The sequence below is a fragment of the Leptinotarsa decemlineata genome, unplaced genomic scaffold (genome assembly GCF_025532065.1).
Source record: "Leptinotarsa decemlineata unplaced genomic scaffold, Ldec_3_MD MMD2_tig00004307_RagTag_RagTag, whole genome shotgun sequence".
In the NCBI taxonomy this organism is placed as follows: Eukaryota; Metazoa; Arthropoda; class Insecta; order Coleoptera; family Chrysomelidae; genus Leptinotarsa; species Leptinotarsa decemlineata.
In genome coordinates this window covers 10,386,193-10,413,527 of record NW_027412606.1, presented here as the reverse complement: position 1 = coordinate 10,413,527, position 27,335 = coordinate 10,386,193, and the positions used below count along the sequence as shown (strand labels likewise).

Below are 27,335 nucleotides of genomic sequence, written 5' to 3'. Positions count from 1 at the left end.
ATCATTCCGAATACTACCCACACTCTTCCTTGGGGTCATAATGATATTGAATTTTATGAAAACGATCCAAATGAGAACATTCGTTGGATAAGTAATATTATTCAACAATCACAATCTCAGGAGACTCCATTGGATCAATTGATTAATTTATTATCTGCCGAGATCAATGATTGAAATATCATTCAATATCTTCAAAACCGGAAAATTCAATATTGATATTTATGTAGCCATTTATAATTAATAATATATGATAGAAGTAATGTGATATTAATGTATTATGTATGTATGTATATGTATTACTGTAATGAATATAAAATGATTAAAATTTTATTTGTATTATTTCTATTTCCCTAATCAATTACTGCAATATATAGTATAATGTAAATGACAGAAATATCAGTTTGAAGAGAATCATCGTAGAGTGCACAATGTCTAAAACAATCGATAAGTTTGGTAGAAAAAGAAAATGGGGTGGTAATGTCATTCGAGGTCCTCCTGGGAATGGTTTTAAATTAACAAAAGATGGTCATTATGACATGCAAAGGAAAATATTGAAAAATACAAGTGAACCAATTGACAAGAGTGATTGTGTAACTGTATCATATCTTGAGGGGGAAATTAATGGAGCAAAGGAAGTTATACTTCTAGCCCTACAAGCTGCAATACAATCCACAATAGGCAATATTGCTCGGGACGCCCGGCAAGCATTTAACGATAAAATTGCAGAGGCTCGGATAACTTTCACTCGTAAATTTGACAAACTTACAAGTGATGTAGACATAAAAATGTCTGACATAACAGCGTCTACAAATAAAAAATTTGATGCTATGTCAAACATAACAGGGACTACAATGAAAAAGTATGATGTACTGGAACAGAGAGTTGAAGTATTGGAGAAAAACCATAAAGAAGTCAGGCCATCATCATCAGGTGGACTGGGATATCCAGGACTGAACATTAATCCAAATCATAGAATAATACAACCAAAACCAAAACCAACTGATGATGTATTAATGGAACCAACATGGTGAATGTATTCCCTCGTTAGGTTAGGTTAATAGCTACGTTAGGTTAGCTGCATACTTACGTTAGGTTAGGTGTTAGGTTAGTATTCCCTCGTTAGGTTAGGTTAATAGTTACTGTAGGTTAGGTTAGGTTAGGTTAGGTTAGGTTAGGTTAGGTTAGGTTAGGTTAGGTGTTCGGTTGCATAGCGGTAGGTTAGCGTACTAGGTTAGGTTACGTTAATACATACGATAGGTTAGGTGTTCGGTTGCATAGCGGTAGGTTAGCGTACTAGGTTAGGTTACGTTAATACGTTAATACGTTAGGTTAGGTGTTCGGTTGCATATTATGTTACGAACGCGCGCGCGAAGAGGGCGTAGATGTCTCTCCAGATGTCCCGCCTACCTGGGGCCGGAGGCCCCACCCACCTGGGCGGAGCCCAGGCAGTGGGCGGGGCCCGTTAGGGCCACGCCCCCCCCCCCCCCCCCCCCCCCCCCCCCCCCCCCCGTCGCCACCAACTTTTCGGATACCCCGCCCCTTTCCGAAGCCCCGCCCCCTTTCCGAAGCCCCGCCCCTCCCCTCCCCGAAGCCCCGCCCCCCGACTCCCAACATTTGCGCATGTACACCCCTACCCTCATCGCGCATGTGCGCTCCCACCATTTTCCCACCGCTCACGCATCGAAGTCGATACCCTCCGGAGAGCACTCCACAACATTCAGTTCGAGAAGTCATCTCATCGAGAGCAGTCCACTCCACAACAAGGCAGTACGTTCCAACGACCAACTTGATATTTGAGTAAGTAAATTAGGAATGTTATTTTTTATATCAACTAACTTTGTATTATTTCTTCTTTTTCAGAATGGCAACCAATACACAGGAGGTGAATAATGCTGTGGCGTCTATTCTGCCGGTGTCCGCTGACCAGGAGGAGGCAGCATCTTCGAGAGCGGTGACGGTTGACCAGCCAACCACTTCGCGTTCGCGAGTTAGGTGCAGATCTTCTAGCCCTGACTTATTCGAGGAGGAGGAGGAAGTCAGGGCTGTGAAGAAGGTTTGCCAACGACCTGCAGCAAAGGTTGGTCCTATTTCAAAGTACCGAGCTACTTGCAATAGGACTAATCCTTATGCAGGTAGTTTTTCGACCTCTCGTAAGAGGGCCTCCACACCAGCAGCAGCACCAGCAGCAGTGGAAATTCCGAGGAGTCCTTCTCCGGAGTTGGTGATATTGTCGCCGTTGGTGACGCGACTACCACCGCTGCCAGCGACACCGGCGGATCCTGAGGTGTTGGTGCCACAGCCTATCGGAGAGGTTAGTGAAAAGATGAGTGTTTTTCTGCAGAGATGCAAGAAAGCAGAACGAGCTGCCCGATCTAGCGAGGCCGCGTTGGTTACCATGAAGCGACAAATGGCTGAAATGGATAACCGACGGAGGGAACTCCAAAAGGAAATGGCCGAAATAGATCGGAATTATGCATCTCTGCAGGAAAGGTGTAAAGCAAAGACCTCTTCGATAGAGCTGTACAAAAAAGTAGTGACAGTTATGGACACTCTTTTTGTAGATGAAGTGTAAATGTAAGATTAGTTTTAGGTTAGTTAGGAGTATTTAATTATGGTAGTTTTAAGTTTATATTTGTTAAGTTTATATTGAATAAAGGAAAAGGAAGTGAAATAAAGGGTGTACACTGTTTTTTGGTTTGGTACACATTGAACAATGCGATGGTTGGAGCATTTTTCTTCACTTCCTCTTATTATCATTATTATTTTTTTATTTCAATTCCAAGTTCTTCTAGACAAATACCTCACATCAATTTTTGTGTTCTCTAATCACTTGTAAATAATTTCATGTGAAGAAAATTTAAAAAATAAAAAAATAGACATGTTTCATAGTGAAATCGACAAGTATATTTCATTTGTATTTTATCCATTCAAGTATCTCTTTCATTGAATATGTCTTATGTCACTTTGCAATTTACCCCTACTCATTGAATATGTCTTATGTCACACTACAATTTACCCCTACTCAATGTTCCACTCCTCTCCCACTCCCTCTCGAAAGTATAAAAGTAGAAATCATCTGATGAAACATTCAGTTGATCAGCTAGCATCGAGATGGAACCCGATTCAACCTCCGAACCCTATAGCTGCCCGGATCAGGGGTACAACTTCAATTACTGGGATAACAGCCAGGTACAGGTTGTCTCTTCCACCACGGAACCCCACAGTCCGCCATACGAATACCGGGATCACGACATCAGGATGCAAGTTCAGCATGTCACTGGCAGTGACGAAGGACACTTGGATGACTCGGAATATCCAGATCCTGACGGATGGTGGGACCCTGCTTATGATGACATTGTCCCAATGAGTAGCGACGACGACGATGATGACGACGACGACTCTGGTGATGATGCTGATGACGAGCTTGACGTTAGACGTCCTCCACCATCCCCTATCCTCATCGAGGATAGTCCTCCGCCATCCCCAATCCTAATCGATGATGATGTCCTCAATTCCGATGATGACATATAATCATCTACTCGTCCATCATTTCCTTTCCTTTCCTTCCACGGAGTACACACTTTTTGGTTGGTGTACACGAGGCACTGCGAGGCTGGGGCAGTGTCTTCCTCCCTTCCTCTCCCTCTTATTAGTTTTTTTTCCATAATAATCACTAGAATTTCTCCTAATAATCGCTCAGAGTTTCATTCTTGATGTTTTCGAATCTCAAACACTGTTCTACATTTCACCCCCTCCATTTCATTTCTTCCAATATAAATATAGCAACAATCCCAGTTCTATATCATTCTTCCACAATGTCGAGTACAGGACCCATCCAAGTACATGAAATAGATTCAACGTCTGATCATTTGAGTACAACCTTCGCTCAATTTCTGCAGCGAATCTATGATCTTCCTGATGATTTCGCAGAACGAGTGGAACAAGGTATTCAGGACGACATAGATGCTGTTGACGATAATAATGCGGATGATGTGATTAGTATATCATCTGATTCAGCTGATTATGACGACGACGACATCATGAGTATATCATCTGATTCAGATGACTACTATGAGGATGATATCATTAGTATATCATCTGATTCAGATGACGATACCATAATTATTGTTTCTGATGATGAGGAGCGTTAGTCCATATCATTGCATGGATTAATAAAAAAATAACAGCCCTTTTCAGGGCTACAATTAAAGACTGAAACAATAAAAAAAATAGCTCTTTTCAGAGCTACCATTATACTTTCAAACAGAAACAGATTCATACCATTGTTAACATTATGTTAACATTATAATCTCAAACGAAATATATGTATGTGAAAGTATTCATCATTATATGCATATGAATGATTGACAAATGCCAACTTCAACTTTCATTTAAAGTAGTACTCATCATATGCATAGATATTCAATGACTATCAAATTCCAAATTTCGACTTTTCAGTCAAAGTAGTAATTTATTTGTCATATAATGTATAGATATTCAAAGACTAACAAATTTCCAACTTAGACTTTTATTAATCAAAGTATTCATTTGTCACATAATCTATGAATACTAATACAACTAACTACTGTTTGTGTGAATAATGTAGCCCTGAAAAGGGCTGTTGTTTTTTTTTTTGACCAGTAGGTCCACGGTTATTGTGCCACAGGTTGGACATTATTACATATAATACATGTAGATACTCGGGTGAAGTTTGTTAGTGGCCTCTCGCAAGCTTCACACCAATTCTGTCCCATTTCCATAATTGAGACAGTGTTGTGGGTGTTGACATGGGCATACCACCCTCCATTATTGTTTCTATGCGAATAAAACCGAAAGCAGCACCAACATAGTTTTTTGTTCTCTCCATCTATTGTGCTGATCAATACGTATGCATCCAATGCACAATACAAATCCAAGGGATCTTCCAGTGTCTCACTGACATTGAGTGTTCGCATACCGATCCTCATAGCACCATCACCTTCAGTTGTGTCAGCTTCTATCCCTTCATCATCTCCTTCTTCATCCATGACCCTCTCAAACTCCATCACGTCATCATCTTCGTCGCTTTGGTTGGCCTCGTTTTCAACTTCGTCTATCTCATCTTCATCGACTCCAACATCTTCTGCTTCAACTATTACTTCCTCTAGCGGAACATTGACATCCTCATCATCTGATTCGTCTATCCAATTGTTTTCATCAACAGCAGCTATTCTATTTAATGCAGCATTTATTTTTGCAGAATTCATCTTGTTGTTGTTTGCTCACAGTTGTAGAGAGTGAATGAATGAACTCTAGGTTTGCAAGTCAACTTATATAGGAGGTGATGCGACTCCCACTTGACTCGTTTAGAGTGGAATAGTAGGAGAAGTTATCCCACTATACTTCCACATGATGTTGATTTGTATAAATAGAGATCGTAGGTATAGGAGAGAGCATTCAGAGTTTCTGTAAGTCATCTCTTTATATTTCTAATCGAATTAGTAAAATGCCGTTTCCAAAAGAGTGGAATGAAAAACCAAAAGTGTGTGTCTACCCAATGATGATTGCAGGGGCTATTGTGTGCTACTTTTGTCAAATAAGTAGACCTAAGGATTCAATCAATCCATGTACTGGTATGTGTAGTGATTGCGTGTTGCGGATTCAACTATCGCCTCCTTCTCATCCACCGAAGCGAACAAAATCGGATTATCGTCAACAACAGTTACAGTGTCTGAAGTGTTCCGAACCTATAATATTCAACAATATAGGTATCTGTAGAAATATTTGTGGTATCTGTGCTGCCGTTCCAACTCCACTGCAACGTTGTTTGCGTTGTGATACATATTCCATGAATTGTTGGAATCATGTATGCAATGCATGTAGAAGTACTTGGGATCTGTGTGAGAAGGTTGGTCAACTCTACCCCAATAGGAGAATCCATTTTTTTCAATGTTGGTGTTTGACGCACGAGCAACAACTATTGAGGAATAGAGTCAAAGAACGTTCCACATCCACAGAGACATATTAACATTTTTTCATTTTTTATTATCGTTATTGTCCTCTATTATTAATAAATATATATATATTTTGAATTTATTTGTATTATTTTCTAACATTTAAAAATACATGCATGCAACACAAAGTTTTCCTCTTAAATGACAAAGATTGTTACATGCGTGAATAGTTTAGTGAGAGAGCGCATGTGCCAGTTGATGAAAGAGCGCATGCGCTAGTTTATTTTCTTCTATAAATGGTGAGGTCTCAGTAACATCATCACCTTTCCTATCCACATTCTATTGCTATCACATATCATTCCTCAGACCTTAATAATCATGAGCTCTATGCCGCTATTGATTGCTGAAGATGGTTCACCACTTGTTGATATCGATCAGACTGATTTTGAAAATATTCCAGTATTACATTTATCGAGTCAAGATTCGATAAATGATTTTGATATTAACGACTTCGTTAACTTTGCAGATGTGCCAGAACCAAATGAGCAAATTATTATTGAAAATCCGATCGTTTCGCAATTATCATCACTCAAACACTCTTCATCTACCCTTCCTCTTGGTGTTGATAAGAAATCTAGAACAATCAAGAGGAAGGTTACTAAGGCATCTTCATCGATTGTCACTGACTTTAAAGAAAAGAAAGAATCCAAAAGTGTTGTGCGACAGAAAAAACCCGCAACGAAAAGTGACAGATCGAAGAGGAAGCCAAAAGGTACTCCTAAAGAAATGAAGAGTGATTTGAAAGCTGAACCGCTATCTTCTTTCAGCCCCCTCCATCGGTTTGGGGAAATGAAAAGGAAAGCAAAATGCCGTCTTGTAAAGGCACAGATGACTATTGCTGAACTTGAAAAGAGTGAGCGAGCTATTAATGCTAATAATGAAACTCTTGAAGCATTAGATGCCAAGATTGCATTAGCGAAGGTTGAATTGGCTAGAATGTCTAAAGATGCTGATGAACTCCGTTCAAAAATTGGTAAAGATAAGCAATTCCATCAACGTTCGAGAATGCAAGCTCAGGCTGAGCTTGAGGAGTCGACTAAGCTTTATGAGACAGCATTATCAGTGAGAGATAATTGGCAAAAAGAGTTGGATACTGCATTTCAAAGTGACGGCGATTAGTTTTGGGAATGATAATGTGTTTTCAATATCGTGAGTTGAAAAATATAAGCGGGAATGGAGTATACAATTAATTTGGTTTGGTATACACAGAACATTGCGAATGGCTGGGGCAATGTTTACCGCTGCAATATTTTTCAGTTCACATACTTATAATTGAAATGAAAACAATAATGAACTTTAATATTACTTTATTCATAAAAGTCACTATTATATACATTTAAACCATATTTGATTCATCAATCCAAGAATTTTGTTCGCTAGGAAGGCCTAACCACTTTACATATACTTTATTTTTTCTTCTCTTCAACACCTTCTCAATCAGATATACGTCAGGATTCTCGGTTCGTAATAACTCTTCTTCGTAAAAACATCCTCTAATCGGCTGTTCATTCATATCTTCAAGATTATAAGTCGTTGGGATGGTTTTATTAATTTTAACAATCTTGAATAGCTCCGTGGTAAAATTCGCAGTGTAAGACTTTTCAAAAATATGTTTGTATTTACTTATACGTACAATATCATTTAATTGGAATTTGGGTTTACTTTGTCTTCCTCCAATTCCATTGATACCCTTGAATTTTAATTTTGTTGTTGAATCAACATTGATGGGTGCCATACCTATTGTACGATGAACTTTATTATTATATCTACTAGTTATAATTGGAAGAATATCAAGCCATTTGTGGTGACCTCTCATCGAAAATTCCTTGTAGAGCCATGCCTTTATTGTACGAATCACTCTTTCTGCTATAGCTGCCTTCTTTGTGCTAAATGTTGAATAATGATTGATATTATATTCTCGCATGAGAGATGAGAAGCTTTTATTGAAAAATTCTTTCCCTTGATCGCTTTGTATGTGTTTGGGGGAGTATTTGGCTTCTTTCAGTACATGTTTCATTGCATTAGTTACTGTACTACCTGTTTTATCTTTAACTGCTACAGTCCACAGATATTTGGAGTAACAATCTATCACTACAAGTATATATCGGTATCCTTCATTACTTTTTGCATAAGGTTGCAGTTCAGCTAAATCTATTTGCCATAGATCTGCAAAACCTTTGATGGTGGTTATTCTTCTACGAAAATTACGTCTTGCAGGTTTATGTAATTCATTAACAACTTGTCGTTTGACATCACTTATTTCATTAGTCATTCTATTTCAATATGATTAAAGAGAAAAGGTGATAATGTTACTGCATTGAATGATGATGTGACAGTGATCATTACATGTGAATATGTTAATATATTATACCTTCTTCACGTAATTCTTCAATTATTGAAATTATTTCATTATCATGTCCGGTATGTCCGGCTGACTTTGAAGCTACCAATAGTCGTAGGCGAGCAACTAACTCTTTCGGTGAATTCCAGTACACATAATTCACAGGTTTAGAATTATATATTTTCTCCATTTTCACTCGTTTGAGTGCTCCACCAATTTTACTTCTACTTCTTATTGGATATTGTCGTGAGTCTAATAGAGGTTTGATAACTTCACGAAATTTTTTAGAATTTGTATTTTTAAAACCATTCTTCAGATGATATTGTTTATATGGAGCATTCGTTATTTTCAATATTTTGGAATATACTTGACGAGTTTCTTCATTATCAACATCTTGTGGATTCTTCAAAAAAATCATATCATACAATTCTGGACTACCTGCGCATTCATATTTTTTCACTTTATTAGCATCCCAAAATGAAATGTTTCCATCTTTGAAATTTACCACTAGACTTCCCATTTTCAGCTTTTGTGTAATTGGATCCATACGTACGCCAAATGTTCCATCATATGCTGGATTTCTAGATTTTATATTATTCAAATGTTTCATCAAAACATCTTCACCACTTTCATTCATAACAGGTGAGATGTCAGGATCCGAGGAATCGATGTGGGACGATGATGGTGTTTCGAATAGAGTTGTTCTCATATCGTCTTGAAGTGTGCTCGTGTCACTATTCACAGATGATACACTACCAAAAGATTGTTTTCTTCCTATTGGAGTACTCATGGGATAATTTGAAGTAGATTGAACAGTTCCATGATTTGGTGATAACACTGGTGATTTAGAAGTAGCGTTTGATGATAAAACATTCAATGGTTTCATTATGGGCTCATACAATCTTTCAAGTGTCGTACGATTTTCAATATTATCATTCTTGATAGAGTTGAATTTCTGCCTGACAGCTTCTGTTGTCTCTACTAGTTGACGTTTCAAATTTATTTCATTGTTTTTATTTTCAGGATCTTTTTTTGTATTCATAATGCCCTTTTTTTTGAATTAAAGCTTAATTCGTTGGTGAAGTGACCACTACAATATTCAGTGATCGAATAAGTTCCAAAAACAAGATCATGGGTATATAAAACTATCGAATCCTTTGCGATATCTACCTTCATCTATTTTTCTATCCTTATCAATGACTAGAAATCCATATTGGTCCTCCCAGCATTTAACACACATCAATTGGAATTGTTTGAATGTTACATCGGGTGAAACATGATCTGAATAAATGTGATGTAAATTCGTCTCATCTTGTTTGAACATTATAATGAAATTGGTATTGTCACGCACTAACTGTTTGGGTACCCGTGAATATGTCTGTGCTAGATAAAAACAATCAACATCCTTATGACGTCCCATACAGAAATATGATCTAATAATATCTTGCTTTTCACATATTACATCATCGAAAATGAAAACAGAATTAGGCTTAGCGTCGGAGGGTTCCACTATTTCTGCATTATTGCTGAATGTATAAAAACCTAATCCTTTTATAGGTTCCAAAACACTTCGCAAGTACTGATATTTAGGTTGATTGAGTGATTTCGAATAGAGATACACATTTCTAAATCTCAGTCCTTGTGGATGTGTTAATAGTGATATCATTGCATTCGTCTTTCCACAATTTGAAGGTCCTATAATGAGTCCTCGAACTGATGATGGAAGTAGTGGACCATGTCTGAATACCCTTTGTCCATTCAATCCACAACCAAATTTCTCATCTAGATTATCTACAGCAAACTTTTCTTTCTGTTTTACAATGCGCATCGTGCCGTGGTTGGAGACTATATAAATGTTATTAGCTTATTCATTTCAATGTGTACCATCAAACGATACGGACGTATTGAAAGTGATCGTAAAATTAAAAGAGGTTGTGGTTTTGTTAATGATTTAATAAACAAACTTCCTTTCGAATTACATCTACCGGAGGTTATCAATACTGTGGACCGGGTACAAAATTGAAACAACGTTTAGCTCGTAACGACCCTGGAATCAATAAATTAGATATTGAATGCAAAAAACACGATATTCAATATTCTAAGCATCCATCCGATCTTGCAGCAAGACATTTAGCCGACAAAGAACTTGAATACAGCGCTTGGGATAGGGTTAAATCGAAGGACGCGAGTATTGGGGAAAGAGCAGCTGCATTACTTGTCACCAACATTATGAAAGCGAAAAGACATATGGGCATGGGTTGTAGTACCAATAAGAAAAAATGTAAGAGGAAACAAACGAAGAAAAATAAAATTAAAAAAGTTGCATTTGGTGCTGGGATAGTCCATAAAGTGCGAAATGTATTGAAGAAAGCTGGTGGGAATCAATTTGTGACGAATAATAGCAAAAAAGCTATCACTGTGGCATTGCAGGCGGCACGTAAATACCTTAAAGCTGCCGGTGGAAAGAAGAAAATCCGCACACCACGCATAATTCCTGTTCCCAAGATCGGTGGACTTTTACCATTGATACCAATTTTTGCTGGACTATCCGCACTAGGAAGTTTGGCGGGAGCTGCTGCTGGTATTACCAAGGCCGTGAATTCGGCAAAAGCCAGCAGAGCGGCTTTAATGGAAGCCAATCGTCACAATAAAACCATGGAGGCTGTAGCATTAGGCAAACGCGGAAGTGGAATATATCTCAAACCATACCGTAAAGGTTTAGGACTATATTTAAAACCATACAAAGCCACAAACAAAACAAAAAACTAATTGAACCCCTACCTCAGAGGCCTCTTACTGATCTCGATCTCAGTTATTATGCACAAAAAATGAAAATTCCACATTTTCGTGGTGTTTTTATGCGTGATAGATTACCATCTTCAGGTCCAAAACAAAACGAGACAGCTATTGTTAATTTAGATGGAATAAGTGGACCAGGAACACATTGGGTGGCATATAAAAAATGTGGGAAAGAAGTCACATATTTCGATAGTTTTGGAGATCTACCCCCACCATTGGAATTGACTCGATTCTTTCGAAAATGTTCGAATGTAAAAATCAAATATAACTATGATCGACAACAGAAATTTAATACAGTTCTCTGTGGTCACTTGTGCTTGCAGTTTCTCTCTAAATAATTTTCCAAATAAAAATGGATTCAACACCAAAACTGGATCGGGAGGCTATCAAGGGAATGGGGTTTTCACTTAGAATGTTTTCAAAATATGGTACCTTGAAAAAAATGGATAAAGTGATGCTTGCAAATATGCCTAAGGAAGTGATACTTGCATGTGTTGCACATGAGATTGCATATGTTTGGGAAAAGTTGCCTAAGCATCTGCAAGATGACATCGATATAATGAAACATAGATATTGTTATGAGCACCACCACCACGATCAAAATTCAGAATCGGATGTTAATGACGGTCCTATACCTCGGAAATCTATGTGTTGTATTTGTAATATAGAGGATGTGAATATTGGTATCAATAAAAATGATACTTATTACAATACAACACCTTCCAAAAAGTGTAAATTGTCTCAAATGTGCTGTTGCTGTGTACAATAATAAATTGAAATGTGTTTCAAAATATTCATCAGTCATGTCACGAAAGTTCGAGCTACAAGCTGTCGGGACAAGTGTCTTGAGTGCGGATTTTTTTCCACCAATTGAATTGGATAGGAACAGTCGTTATGGATTAGGACTTTTGGGATTCTATGGATGCAATACAATCAATAATATAACTGAAGCTAATAACTTAGTTAGTTTTAGAATCAGTAATGACAACTCATCGATACCCCAAAAGTTGACAATTGAAATTCCATGTGGTGCTTATGAAATAGAAGAGATCAATGCCGTCATACAGAAACATATCATGTTCAGATTGTTTCATGATAAAAAACCAAATGATGTCGTTGCAGATGATATTTTCTATCTACACGCCAATAATAATACATTCAAATGTGAAATGCGATCCAAATATGAAATTGATCTGACACATCCAAATTCAATAGCAGAAATGATGGGGTTCGCTCATGAAATATTTCCACCAAATCAGATACATGAATCATCATTACCAATAAACATTACAACTGTGAGACTTATCCGCTTAGATTGCAATATAATATCTGGTTCATATATAAATGGTGAAGAATCCCACATTCTTTTCTCATTCGATATTGATGTTGAACCTGGCTACAATCTTACTAAAGAACCACACAGTATTATATATATGCCTGTCAGTCCAGAAGGTCGTCAATTGATTCACAACATTACAGTGCGTATTTTGGATGAAAAAAATAACCTTATCGATTTTGGAAGTGAAGAAGAGATTTTCATTATTTTGGAATTGAAGAAAATCGAATAACTGTTGTTATGGGTTTCATTTATAATAGACAAAATCGCATTGAACAATCCCAAACGAGTTGCACTATCAAAAAGAAAGGTGTGCATAAAAAGAAGCTCATTCCACAAGTGTATGCTAAACAGTTAGCACATAACGCTCTGTCTGTGAGTGATCTTAAATTTTTGAAATCGATTGGATTGAAAGTGAGAAAATAACAATGGTGCTCGAAACAAACAATGAAAAGTTGAATATATTCAATGAACCAGTGCTCGATCATTCTCTCATAAGTTTACATGAGCACACATATAAGCCCTATGGATCACCGCTATTCAGGAATTCGGATGAAATCAGAATTGCAATCAATAATCAAGATGTTATACTAGATATTGCCGAGAGCTTCATTTACATAGAAGGTAAATTCACCCCCAAAGATGTAGCGAAAACATGCTATCTCTCGAATAATGCAATTGCATTTCTCTTTGACGAAATTCGTTATGAAATGGGAGGTGAACAAGTGGCTGTTGTTAGAAAACCTGGGATAACATCTACAATGAAAACCATGATATCATTTGGACAATCTCATGCTAACACATTATTGACATCTGGTTGGGGACTTTCACAATTGAAGCAAGATATCTTGGATACAAACAGTCATGTTTTTAGTGGAAAACTACCACTGAAATATTTGATGGGTTTTGCTGAAGATTACAACAAAAGTATCTTGAATGCCAAACAAGAATTGATTTTGATTATCGCTCGATCATTCAAAAACTCATATATAGGTGAGGTTGATGCTGATTTGGAAATAAATAAAATCGAATGGAAAATAAGGCATATTGTACCAGATGATAAACACAAGCTCAAACTTTTGAGTAGAATAAACAAAAGCGGTCTGAATGCCAAAATCAAGTTGGCGTATCGTATGTGGGACCTCTATGAACTACCATCATTACGTGGGACTTCTTCAGACATATGGGCCATCAAAACAACTAACGCATTGGAAACTCCTCGTTTTGTCATCATCGCATTCCAAAGTACTACCACATCTGAAGATAGAACACAAGATATTACAAAATTCACAACTGCTGATATCAATAGTATTCGAGTATACTTGAATTCTGAAGTTTATCCATATGAGCGTTGGAATTTGAATTTCGATAAAAAACTTGATGCTCCTGCTTATTATGCTTTTGAGAGTTTCCAGCGAAGTTATTATGATAAAGATATGAGTGAACCTCTGATGGACATTGGACAATTTAGAGAGAATCCACTATTCGTCATCGATTGTTCCCATCAACCGAATGCAACAAAATCATCAACTATTGATATAAAGATTGAGTTTGAGACGAGGAAGACCAAGTTTCCAGACAACACTAAAGTATATGCATTAATTTTGCATGATACAGTTTTAACATACAATGCATTGGATGGTTCAGTTCATAGCAGATATTGACACTTTTTTTTCACTCTATCATGTACTGTTTTATGATCTTTTTTTTTTTTATTTGTAACTGACTTATATCATGTATTGTATTTTATATCATATTTATTGTTTTGTAATCATTTTCTATTGTATTTCATCAGATTTAAATAAATAAAACATGAAAATAATACAAAGTTTTTTATTTGACATTATTTATGATTCACAGGAACATACAGACTATCTAAAATAACTTCTTCCTCATAATCATCATTTTCGCGACCATCTTCAATTTCCTCTCGATTTTCATCATTCAATTCAAAGTGATGAATAATCCATTCTGGCAAGTATGGTTGGAGGCTATACAGGAATCTTCTTAGGTTCAGTTCAATCATAACCTCACAAAGTTGCCACAATTCCAATTCATTATCCAAAAATTTGTTGCAAACTTCTGCACCACTCCAATAGTTCTCAGCATCACGAAGGCATAATTCGATTTGTTTTTCATCATAGCATACACTCATATCATACACGCTTGCATGTTCGGCTCCATCACCCAACACCTTCAATTTAGACGACAAATGTTGAACCGATGATTTGAGATCTACAATATCGACCCAATCTTGACTTGCGTACTGCATCCACATCTTTAAATGGTGGAACTGAAATCGAACAAAAAAAAAAACAATAAGCAACCTCCAATTTTTCAGTGATATAATACTCACATTCCCATTTTACTTGTAGTTACAAAGTGAGTGTATTCAACTAAGTTAGTAATGTTTATATTTCCATATAATTATCATCTAATATATGAATATTAATAAAACAATAAGAAATTCATTATAATTACTATTATTATTCAATCATATTGAATTTGACTAGAGTTATCGTTTTCACACCAAAAAAAACTTTGTAAGCTATGACCTAAAGAAATTCACTATAAATTATTACTATTATTCAATCATATTGAATTTGACTAGAGATCGCGTTTTCATGCCAGCAAAACTTTGTTGGCTCTGTCCTAAATACATCATCGTATATTTACCACCTGATGAGTTGATACAAGATATATCGTCATCACTGAATTGCAACGAAATACGTTTTGGTAGCCATGTTTTAAATAATTTATCATTGCTCACATCTTGCAAAGTTAATAAAATTGATTTACCAAATCGTGTAGAATAAGTTGACATATTTTTAATTATGTACACTTCATCAATTGGCAATGATGATAAGGCCTTTTGCTCTAGTATTTCAACCTCCTGTACAATCAAATTATTAATTTTATTCAAGTCTACTTTTGAAACGGACATGATGAAAATATATATGAAAATATAAACAATTTCCAACAGACAAATACACTCACCGTCTTCCTTCTATTACGAACTGAATAACACTCTACCAATTGCTAACTGCTGCAGATATATTCGTCTACTGATTTCATAGTGTGCCAGGCATTTCTTTTATATTAAACAGTGTGAGTCACCCCCACCATGAAACCGTGAAAGATTCACATTGCTAGTTGCTATCCACTAGAGATGCCTGACGTCACAGCCAAGCCCATCTCCCAACTTGATGCGATAACAGTTGCCGGTACGAGCAAGCAGTGGTCGTTGCGGTCTCGGAGAGGGTAGACGCTAGGCAAACAGTCCTCGGCTGCCGTTGTGTCACCATCGATAGCGGGGCTAGAGCGAACCTTCATCGCTTCAGGAGAGGTGAGGGCAGACCGATGAATACGCATTACTCTGCCACACGTCGTGGAGTGAACATGTCGCTCTCTAGCCGTTGAACGGTTATTGCTGTGACGTCACTCCACTACTAACTTGGTGCCCTAACACCGATGGAGCATTTATTACTTGGAGGATCTTCGAAGTATGCAGACGTATGTTTGTACATAGACAAACAAGCACATGATGAAACCCTGTACCGTGCATTCTCCTACACACACACATAAACACACAAAATCTCATATGAAAAAAAAATCTGAACGATCCATGCACCAGACACTTCAAGGTCACAATGCCTTGACTTCACTGCACAACAAAAAAACTTCACCAAACAACAACCAATAAAAAAAGCAATTAATACGTCATAGTGGTGGGGGGAGGCCGAGAATCAGCTGTAAACAACTACTTTTATTTGTAACTAACGTTACTGCAGTTCCGTCCTATACGGACATTCTCAAACTTATACAATAAACTCAAATGAAAATGTCCGTATAGGACGAATCTGCAGCAACGTTAGTTACAAATAAAAGTGGTAAAAACATAGAAAGTTTCATTTCTCTTTTCTTCATTATGATTTCCTACCAAGTAGTAACTAACGGCTACATCCATCAATTTATTGTTTCAAATTTTTTGCTCACCAGGGGTATACTCAAATACACCTTGAGTATCAGCAACAAAATAGTTGAAACCGATCGGCCGATTTTTAAAATTTGTTTTTCATTTTCCTCGTAATTGCTATCATGAAACTGGTTTTCCCTGTTGCTGGTACTCAAGGTGTATTTGAGTATATTCCAGATGAGCAAATTTGAAACACTTTTTCTTCCCAGAAAAACCAATATCAAGATAGCAGGAACGAGGAAAAAGGAAAAAATAAATAAAAATCGGCCGATCGGTTAACGGCCGAATCAATCAGAAAAAAAAGTAAAATACACTAAGTTTATTGACTACGTTACATAGTGAAATATATTTGTAGTAATTCATATACCATCAAAATGAGTCATAAATATTGTGCAACACAAAAATTTTGAATTTGTGAAATTATAAAACAACAATATAAATAAAAACAACAATAAAAATTAATTGGCGCTCCGGGGCGACTTCATTGATTCCAGTGGCGCATTTTTCATCTGCAGGAAACCCGGAAAAACCTGCTCACCACATCATCTGAAGATCTTGATCTGCCAATGTCCTCTCTCTCATAAAACAAAATGTAGGGTGTCTCCACAGGCTCCAATAGACAACACAAACCTTTTAAAAATTATATCAAATAATATGCAGTCAGAAAAAAAAATCTAAACAATATCAACACAAAGCTTAACCAACCTACAAATGAAAAAAGAAGATACATAAACTATTGTCAAAATTAAGATGTAGAAATATGTTCTAAATATTAATTGACTGAGTAAAATCAGTAACTCAGAAGAAAGTTTTTCACTGTTTTCTTAAACTTAGATTGACTGAGAATTTTGAACTTAAGAGGAAGACTATTTATTATACAAATTATTGTCTGCCCTATTTTTTGAGATTCTGTTAAACGAAATCGTTCTTTTCGAACTGAATTGGCATTCTTGAAATAAGTTATGTCTCGTAGAATGGATTTTGAATATCATATCAATGACATTGTGATAATTCTTGTTACTCTAATCTTTGTGAGTTGTTATTGTTAAGGAATACTTTACTTATAATAACTTTTGAAATCATGATAGTCCACATACGAGCAAAAAAATTATAATGTGATGAAATATTGTTATTCAAGCAATTTTGCTATGTCGGAAACGATCGGTTGAATTGAACAACAGTTTTCTAATTTGGGAAACTAGAATCATTTATTTCCCGATCCAGAATATCAGTGGTTGTTTCTGAAATATTTGCCAAGAACTAGAATTGTCGAATTTCGTTATTTGGCTCTACTGCCTCTTATTTCGAATGATATAAAAAATAGAAGCAGGAACTTTCAATTCTATTTCATATTTGTTATGATCCAATATACACCATTTCAAAATGTGACGTTTCGTTCATTAGATTTCATCATCAACCTTATTTTTTCAAATACGAACCTCTAGAGTTTTTCTTCGATTTTTGTAGTCACTGTAATAACAAATTCAACTATGTATTACAATACATGTGTTTACCAACTTTTAGCAATATCGACGAAAAGAAAGAAACAATAAGGAGGGCTTGCATGGCTGTAACTCCACAAATACTGTAAATTTTCTATAAAAATAAAGGTGGAAATGTATTTGGGGAACGATTAATGGTAATTTGCACATTTAACGGTATATCGTGAACGACGTAAATGGTTAGGAAATTTTGACAATAATTTTTTTCTGTTTGATAATTGGTATATTACATGTTTTTCTGATATGTGGAATTTATGTTTAGCTTTGTGTCCTACACCCAAAAAATTATGGTCCCTAATTTTTTGAGGTAGCTCTGACCATACAGTGATGATGCTAAAATGTCGGGAAACACATGTATTGTAATACATAGCTGAATTTGTTATTACAATGCCTACAAAAATCGATGAAAAAAACTAGAGGTGCGTATTCAAAGTTGATAATGAAATCTAATAAACGAAACGTCGTATTGCGAATGCAACGTTTCGTGTGTTAGGAATCACACGTTGAAATGTAAGACCTCGTTAGTCTTTAGCTCGAATAAGTTTCGACTTTTGAGGGTTGCCGTTCGTAGGGGGACGACAGCTGGTTAACGGAAAAACATATTTTAAACAGACAGACAGAAAAACAGTATTGTGAGTTCCTCTGCATTTTTTTATATTATTCGAAATGGTGGCGGTAGAGGAAAAAAAGAATTTCTTCGATTCTAGTATTTGAATATTTCAAAAACAATTACTGATATTCTCGATCTGAAAAGAGACAATTCTTATTCCCCAAAATTATCAATTTTATCTCCTGAGTAGATTTTACCGTTTCCGAGATGGTAAGATTGGGAGCAGTTGAAAAAAAGACCTGTATAATAATAATTTACCGTCTAGTAAACTAATTTTGAACGAAAACACTGCAGATGTGTACAGAATTCAAGATGATACATTAAATACATTTATATGCCACTTAACGCTCTCGAATCGAATGCCCAAATTTGGCACGAAAATGTTATTTTACGGTTGATACACAAAAATCACAATAATCACGATAATTCCAACCACTAGTAATAAACTACCTAAACAAATTATAGTTCTTCATCTGTAAAAGATTACTTTTTAAAGAGCATCTAACCTGAACTGTATTCACCCCGACGTAATTATGAGTTCAGAAATGAAATCAAATCATGTTAGATAATTTGGAATGTAAGAAATTGCGAGAAGGCCCGGTGGCGCCTGGGTTGCACCCGTGTACTCTAACCCACAATTATCCTGGCCAAAGTCGGCACAAAGGACCCACGACACAGTTTTATACATTTTAGTAAATTGCTGGGTACAACGAAAGCTCGACCGCCCCCAAACATCAAGAGATTCACAGTTTGCTATGATATTAGAGGGACTGTTTTGTGGGTCCCACCGCAAAAGCATAACTATAGGTTACCAAAAAAAGACTGATACTCAATTACCGTGGAACAATCAACTTGATTGCCGAATTCTCCGTTCAGTCTGACTGAAGTTTCTATTACATTTTTTCTGAATGATTCCAGCTGTATCATTTTGTATCAGAAGTTAGCCAAGTACTAATGCATACTTTTCCGATAATCGACATGAGTTCACCAATTCAGTGAAATTAAATACTTACACAGTGATGTAAATGAAACATGTTGTCACTAAGAAAGTGAGGTTGAGATGAAGTTATTTCACAAACAACACCGGAAACGGATTTATTTCCAAAATTATTTCGCCATCACAGTAGCTTTTTTGTAGTGAAAACTAATTCTTTACTTTAACTTTTATATACCCCACGTATTCGGTAGTGAGAACTACCAGGTCAGGTTCATACTCAATAATAATAACCTAGAGCATATATTATTTCTAGACTCTAGTCAAATTTTATATACGTCAGGTACATAATCAATTATAATTACCTAGAGCATACGTTACTTCTACATCAATAATAATAAGTCTGCAAAGACTAGGATAAGATAAGTTACTGAGAAAACAAGTTCAGTAATGGTGATCTATTTGAATCCAGTGAATCAGTAAAATGTTTGAATTTTTAGGTTAATTAATTTCCAATGTTCTCATTTAATGAAGCTTCAAATCTTTATTTTCTATGCGTAAAATTTCGAAATATCCATTAAAGGCATGATTTTCTTCTAAAAGATGATTGAAATATCTTGAACTCGTTTTCTGATTTACATAGATCATATGATGTTCCAGGATGTGATTCCTGAATGTTCTGCCGGGTTGACCAATATACAACTTAGGACAAGTTCTACAATTTAATTTACATACCCCTGATTATTCGAATTCGAATGTTTCGTCCTTATTATTTTCGAAAAACTTTTCCAGTGTATTATCTGTTTGTTCTATACGCAATTTTATTATTTTGTATATTCAAAAATGAAGCCACTTTTTTTGTTGATTGTCTGTGATATGTTAAAGCTTAAAATTTTCATTTTGATTATCTAACTTATCAACAGAAAGAACGTTTTTGTGTAGACTTATTTGGAAAGTATTAATTCAGCTTTGAAGCCGCTGTTTACTGTAATGATATTAATATTGTCGAGATATTAGTGAAAATAAATATTTATGTATTTATTTATTTATTTAAAATTCATGAAAAATACAAACAGACACCAGGTCCACTAGAGTATCTTCATTATTACAAAATTTGTATATTTTCACACTAGTAGGTATAAAACTATAAATTAATACATTAGTAACACAATACACCTGGATGGCCAGAAGATTCATGGACTTCTGGCAGAATCTTCCAGGATTGGCTCACTCCAAGGCGTTTATTCACCCTTTAAAGCTTGATACCAAACAGTTGGACTACAGTTGGACTACAGTAGGGATGAACTGCGATGTCTAACAGGCCTTCTTACAGGTCACTGTCATTTGAATCATCACATGCAGAGACTTGGAGTGTCGGAAGACAGTGTGTGTTGCCTCTGTTTGGAAAATGATGAAACAGCAGACCATATACTTTGTGCCTACCCCGCTGGGGACCGTATCAGGTTCTTAGAGTTCGGCAGAGCCGTACTCTTACCATCTAACCTGAAAGACCACTCACCATACAAGCTAATCGGCTTCGTTAAGAAGCTGGGTTTTGTTGACCGAGTGTGAATAGATGTGAGCCACAATAAACCTTTGCGGGTTGCGGTGGAGGGTTAAATAGACCCACTGACTTTAGACTTAACCGAACGTGACAAAGACAAAAAATAGTTTATTAGTAGTCAGCATTAACTAATTTAAGTAAAACTACGTGAGACGTTTCAAAATGATCTTTGATTTTTGAAGGGATGTTGAGAAAATATCAATTTGATCATTATAATTGTTAGTATTGCGAACAATTCTACATAAAGGAGAGTTTTGAGACGAATTAGTTCTCCGAAAAGGTATGTGGAATAAGTAGTTTCTTCTAAATGGCCGGATAGTTGATTTCAATTTGGTTTAGTATATTGGCATTGTCTACGGAATTTGAGATAATTTCATGTAGAAATAAAATATCAGAGATCACTCTTCTAATATAATATTGAAATGTTTTCCCGTATTTTCAATGTAGCCGTTGTGATTGAGATTTTGTTTGAAACAAATATATTTGACAAACTTGTTCTGGATATTTTCCACGCGGTTTATATAACTTTTGTATTGGGGACACCATATAATAGAAGCGAAATTAAGCTTGCTATACACAAATGCATTATAAGCCCAAATTGAAGATTTGATGTTTTCGAAATATTTACATGTTCTCATAACATCCGTGAGGCAGAGTTTGCGATTGATTTGACATGTAAATCGATAATCATTTTAAAATCGAATATAATGCCTAGTTCCCTAATCTTATTCGATAGAGTAATCGAATTGTACCAAATTGATGTTTCCTGTAAATGTAATGCAATGGTATTTCTGAACATTTGAGTATAAGTTAGACGACTTACAGTATTCAGTAATCATGATGTACTGTTTGGAACCTTTGGTGTAGTAATGAATATTACTGGAGTTTTTTCCCAACAGCAAATCGTTATTTTTACACCTCGACACGTGTTTCGATCACCAAGTGATCATCTTCAAGAGGAAGATAAAACTAGAAACTTCTCAAAACTAAAGCTATTTATGCTATTCAGGTGCATCATACAGGTAGGTAATCAGTAATACCACCCATACAAGTGTACCACCCTAAATTAACTTCACAATTTGCCTTTCTATTATTTTACAATATGTCCTTATGTATGTTCAAATGTTACAGCTATATATAGAACAATTTTAAGCTATATAAAGTTAGTTTCACAATGTGTCTTTTTATAGTAATCAGTAAACCCAACAATATTATTTCAACAAGTTATATAGTATTCAGTAAGTCTATTAAGGTCGTCTTGGATCTTGTAACAATCATTAAAAATTCGTATGGTGAGGTAAAGTTTCATATCATCTGCATTTAACAAAAAATTGGCATTCTTGAAACACTACTTTATATTATTTACAAATATGATGAAAAATAAAGGTCCTAAGTGTGATCCTTGTGGGACACCTGATGAGAGGATATTGTGGAAATCAAATTATTTGCCAATGAGTTTAGCACAAGTGTAACAGAGAGGATTCTAATATTTGTATGTCAGGAATGATATAGTGTTTGATTTCCAAAATACAAATGGTAACTTCATTTTAACCTCACTTTCGTAAGTAATAACATGTTTCATTTGCATCACTGTTTGTTCTGTTCAAATAATAGTTGTAAAGTTCCTGATGAAGGGATAAAAAACGCCTCGAAAACTAGAACAGAGAAAACGTTTAACACCTTTCTGCCTCCCGCTGCTATACTCGATTCAACTTTTAAAGTTGTTTCGATTTCAATATAAATTATGTATAGCATACCTAACATCAAACGGAAATATATCAGGTGCATATAACTTTTGTGTGTGGATCTCGCGAAAACAATTATTAAAACATTATTTTCAGAATTAACCTCTTGAAATAAGCGAATGGAAAAATTCAAATATTGATTCATATGGACATGGTTGATTGAAAGTATGTTACATATTTTTACAATTAGTGTTGTTATTTTTATATGGTTTTTTGAATGTATTTGAAAACTCATCGGAACGCTGATTGCAATTTACTTTGAAACCCGTTGAATTTCTCGTCACATGTAGACGTTTTCCGATTGGTTGACGTTACAGGTCCGCTTATGACATGAACTTGCTGAAACGCATTTTTGTGAACATCTGGTATGAACATTTGGTAAGACGTTATGATTGTAATGTAATTTAATTCAGAATCTATTGAATTAATGCCAAAACATTCCCCATAATAGCAGAAATTAAACTGATGAGGAATATAACATACAAACATTTTTGTGACGCGTAATCACATTCAGTTCAAATGTATGCAAAAGTAATGAAACCTCTGGCGTAGTTTCAATAGCTCGCTTAGTCTGACCGATATTAGGGAATTATTGGAAACGCTATAAGGTAAATGCCTTATTATGGTCGTTCCGAAAATGGGAGGTACGCATGCGCACTAGAAAAAATTTAATAAGGAAACCTTAATAAAATACTGCTTTCCCCTATTTACGACTAGATACGGTAAGTATTTAACGTTTCCTTATTTCCCTTATTCGCCAAACCTAACCTCACAAAAAACGGTTGTCAACATCAACTTTTTTTTTAATCTTTAAGTTTAAATTATAAAATATGAGTGGGCCAATACGAAGCCTTGGCCAAGAATACAGCACGAAAAAAAAACAGATTAAGGTTTACTTATAATGATGATTTGGCTCTATTAAGAGAATTTGTAGGACAAAATCCCCTATCAAATCCCGAAGGATGGGAGGTGATAAAGCAGAACATGCAAATTTCGACTGGCAAGGCCTTCACAATTAGAACAATCAAACTACATCTGATACTAATAATTGAAATATGGATCAAGAAAGATGAGGTTGATAAAGTTAGGTAAGGAAAAAATGGCAGATTTCAGTGAACTTTCTGCTTACGCCTGAACCCTCAAGGGATTTAAATATTTATACCAAGATTTAACGTTAGTAAATCCGTTAATATTTTGTAGATCAGGAATTGAGGATTGTTCAGAAAGGGACTTACTACTTCAAGAAGCTAGTGTATTATGCAAAGAATTTAACTTTGTAGGCCTAGACAGGCAAAAGAAAAAACTCCAAGAGACTTACAATTATCGCAGTTAGGCAAAAAAGTGAGAAACAGTTACCTGGATCAAGTGGAACATATAAATGAAAATGCCTCCACATCCACCAAACAAGTATGTAACCAAAATCAAGACAATGGCAAATTTGTTTTACAAGAAATTATAACATGTGACCAAGAAAATGAAATCTTTTTTATGGTCATGATTATGGTAAGTGTTACTCAAATTCAAAAATAGTCATGTTTGTATACCTCTTGGCAAATAGAAGAAAATACCTTAGATTATTGTTCTATTTATTTCAGCTAGCTGTGTTGACATTGAGCTGGAGCCGCCAAGTCATCAAATTAACAATACAAATACATTGGAGATAAATTCTTTGAGTTACAATAGTTGTGATAAAAGGACCTTGGAGGTCATAAGTCCTAAAAAGACTCTAGGGTGTCTGGAATCAACTGCCACTCCAATACGTAAAACACAGTCTACAGACCAAAAAAGTAGTGTACTAGGTGAGCAGTACCTAGTTTGACTATTGTTTCATTCTTTTATAATGTGCAAATGGGGTCACAATAAAATACAAAAATACAGATCGTATATTTGTATTTTTTGTTTTCAAAATAATAATTTTGTTTGATAAACTTATCCTTATTGTTTGTAAAATCGCAATTTTAGTCTAAAAAAATTGTAAACTCAATTAACATGTTAGGCCCTTCGAGGACGCGAATTAAAAGACAGCCTATTAGAAGAGATGCCTTGACATATTTATCTCAAAAACAGGAGAGAGACTATGCCATAAGAAAAAAAGAATTAGAACTAGAAGAGAGAAAAATTGCTTTACAAGAAAGACAAATTAATCTTAATGAAGAAAAGCTAAAATTAGAAACACAAAAATTAGAACTTGAAAATGAAGAACGGAAACAGCGAATGGATGGAGAAAAAAAAAGAAAAATAAGTTACTTTTAACATATTGGAAAAACTGATAGATACTCTTGCACAAAAGTGCAATAAGGTATAATTTTGATAGATAATATCTGTTGGTTTTGTATATTTTTTGACCTTCCTTCGATTGGAACCAAAAATGATTAATATTTTTAGAGTATAAAGTTGTGATTTGAAAAAAATGTGATTTAAAGTTTTGTAAAAATATTAGGTTTTTGTAAGAATAGGAATGTTACTTTTGTCGATTTAATAATTATAAATTGGAGTCTAATATATTTTTGTTGACTGTCTAAGACTGACTTTTGTAACAATGTTATGTTTTTTGTAGGTTTAGGAATGTTACTTTTGTAAAATTTTGTCCAATATAGAATTGTTGACTTCAATAAAAGACTGATATAATAAATAATATTTTTTTTAATTTCAACAATTATTACAAAAAACTATCCAAAATATTCCTCTAAATTTGGGGGTTGCAGATTAAAGTAGTCTGCTGTTTGACAACCGTATAAACATGTGTGTGTATTTGTTAATAATACAGAGACCTTATATAGGGACTGCAAGTCCTGCATTAACAGTTTTTGATTTTTTTTTAAATCTATAAATGCAAATTGTTGTATAATTTTCAAAAAACCCCATTCAACTGCAACTCGAAGAGTTTTCATCGAATTATTAAATTGTAATTGTTGAGGTGGCAACAGATTTGGCTGTCCTGGAAAAGGGGTGATAAGTAATTCCATAAGGCCATATCCCTGGTCACCAAACAAAACAAATTTATCGTTTTCACCAAACACTACTTTCTCTTCCAGTTGCTGGTACAAATTGCTCTCCCTAAAAAAATATAGTGTTCAGACTAATAAATTACTTATAGTACCAACAATACCTAAATATGCCTGCATCATGCCTAGGTCCAGGAAATGCTCCCATTAAACTTGTGATTATGCCATCTGGACAAAGCACACTTTGATATTTGAGGCAATGAAACTTTTTGTGTCCAGAATAGTTTCTTCCTGGTTAATGGAAGGACGACATATTGCACGGGGAGTTCCATCAATGAATCCCCAGCAGTTGTTTATAGCTGCCCCCTTTGCAAGAATTGCCTAAAATAATAAAGATACCTAAATTACCTACTACAGTGCTACTATAGTACTACTACAGTTCTACTATACTTTTGAATAAAGCTAAAAAAAGGCAAATATTGTAATAAAGTAAAAAATAGATTTGATTTGTATCAAACAATTTGAATCCGATTATTATTAAAGCATTCTAAAATTATTGTGGAATGCTTTAATAATCATCAGATCCATCAATATACTTGAGCATATGATTCCAGTTTTTGCCTGTCTAGCCACTGTAGAAGTCCAATAAAAGGTCCCCTTTTTGGGCAATCATTATATCTACTGTTGTCCGGATTACTTGAGACAATGATTGCGCAGACATATTGAAAAAGGTTTTTAGGTCAATAAGTCTACTTGGATAGGCTAACCTCTTTAGTACTATGCACAATGCTTTTAATCCTGAAACATAAATATTTTTAAATGTATTTTTTTGTTAACAAAAAAAATATACTTCTGCTTAACACCAGCTTCACATATTGGGCATCTTGGAACCAACTTGACTATAACACGCCAAGCACAAACGTCGTCCAACGTTGGACGACGTTATATATATATATATATATATATATATATATATATATATATATATATATATATATATATATATATATATATATATATATATATAAGTACACTGTGACAAAGGCACATTGGGCTCAATGTGTGGAGCCGGCAACAATAAAACCTACCATTGACACGATCACCAGCCTCCGTGACAACCTCATCAGGAATTAAAAAAACATTTTTAATTCTTTGAAGATGTCCCCTTTGGAATCTAAAGTTTTTAACTACTTCCTCATCACTCAGGTTTTCCAACTCGAAAGGGGGACCTTGGCCTTCCTCATCTCTGTTAATTAAAATATTATTCATTATAGCAAATTCAATATCTTCATCGGACCCACCGCCCAAAATTACGTCTTCCAAAATATTTTCCATACTGTTCTAAACCGCTATCAAAATTACAATAAAATATCACTGAAATTTGAACAGCAAAGACAAGTAGTTTTTTTTTAGGTTAGATATAAAAATGTCGCTGTCCTAAGAACTGTCAATTTAAAGAATGACTTCCAATAACTCAATTTCTACCCTGACATTTAAGGTTTTGCTTTATTCAAATAAGGCTTAACTTTATTAAGGCATTACCTTAAAAGCCGGTGTTCAATAATTCCCTATTTTATTATCACAGTTCTC

At 35.2% G+C, this 27,335-nt stretch overlaps 2 protein-coding genes across 2 annotated transcripts; both read left to right on the top strand.

Moving 5' to 3' along the window:
- The first annotated feature begins 1,645 nt into the window (after positions 1-1,645).
- Positions 1,646-14,802, top strand: LOC141483911 (uncharacterized). The gene is made up of 2 exons (XM_074178958.1): positions 1,646-1,797; positions 1,861-14,802. The coding sequence occupies exons 1-2, from the start codon at positions 1,646-1,648 to the stop codon at positions 2,570-2,572; spliced, it is 864 nt and encodes a 287-aa protein (XP_074035059.1). The 3' UTR covers positions 2,573-14,802.
- An 8,635-nt stretch (positions 14,803-23,437) lies between these two features.
- On the top strand, positions 23,438-26,010 carry LOC141483982 (uncharacterized). Its single transcript, XM_074179122.1, has 5 exons — positions 23,438-23,444; positions 23,636-23,888; positions 24,001-24,131; positions 24,396-24,599; positions 24,797-26,010. Exons 1-5 carry the CDS (start codon positions 23,438-23,440, stop codon positions 25,051-25,053), a joined length of 852 nt encoding a protein of 283 aa, XP_074035223.1. The 3' UTR covers positions 25,054-26,010.
- The last annotated feature ends 1,325 nt before the right edge of the window (positions 26,011-27,335 follow it).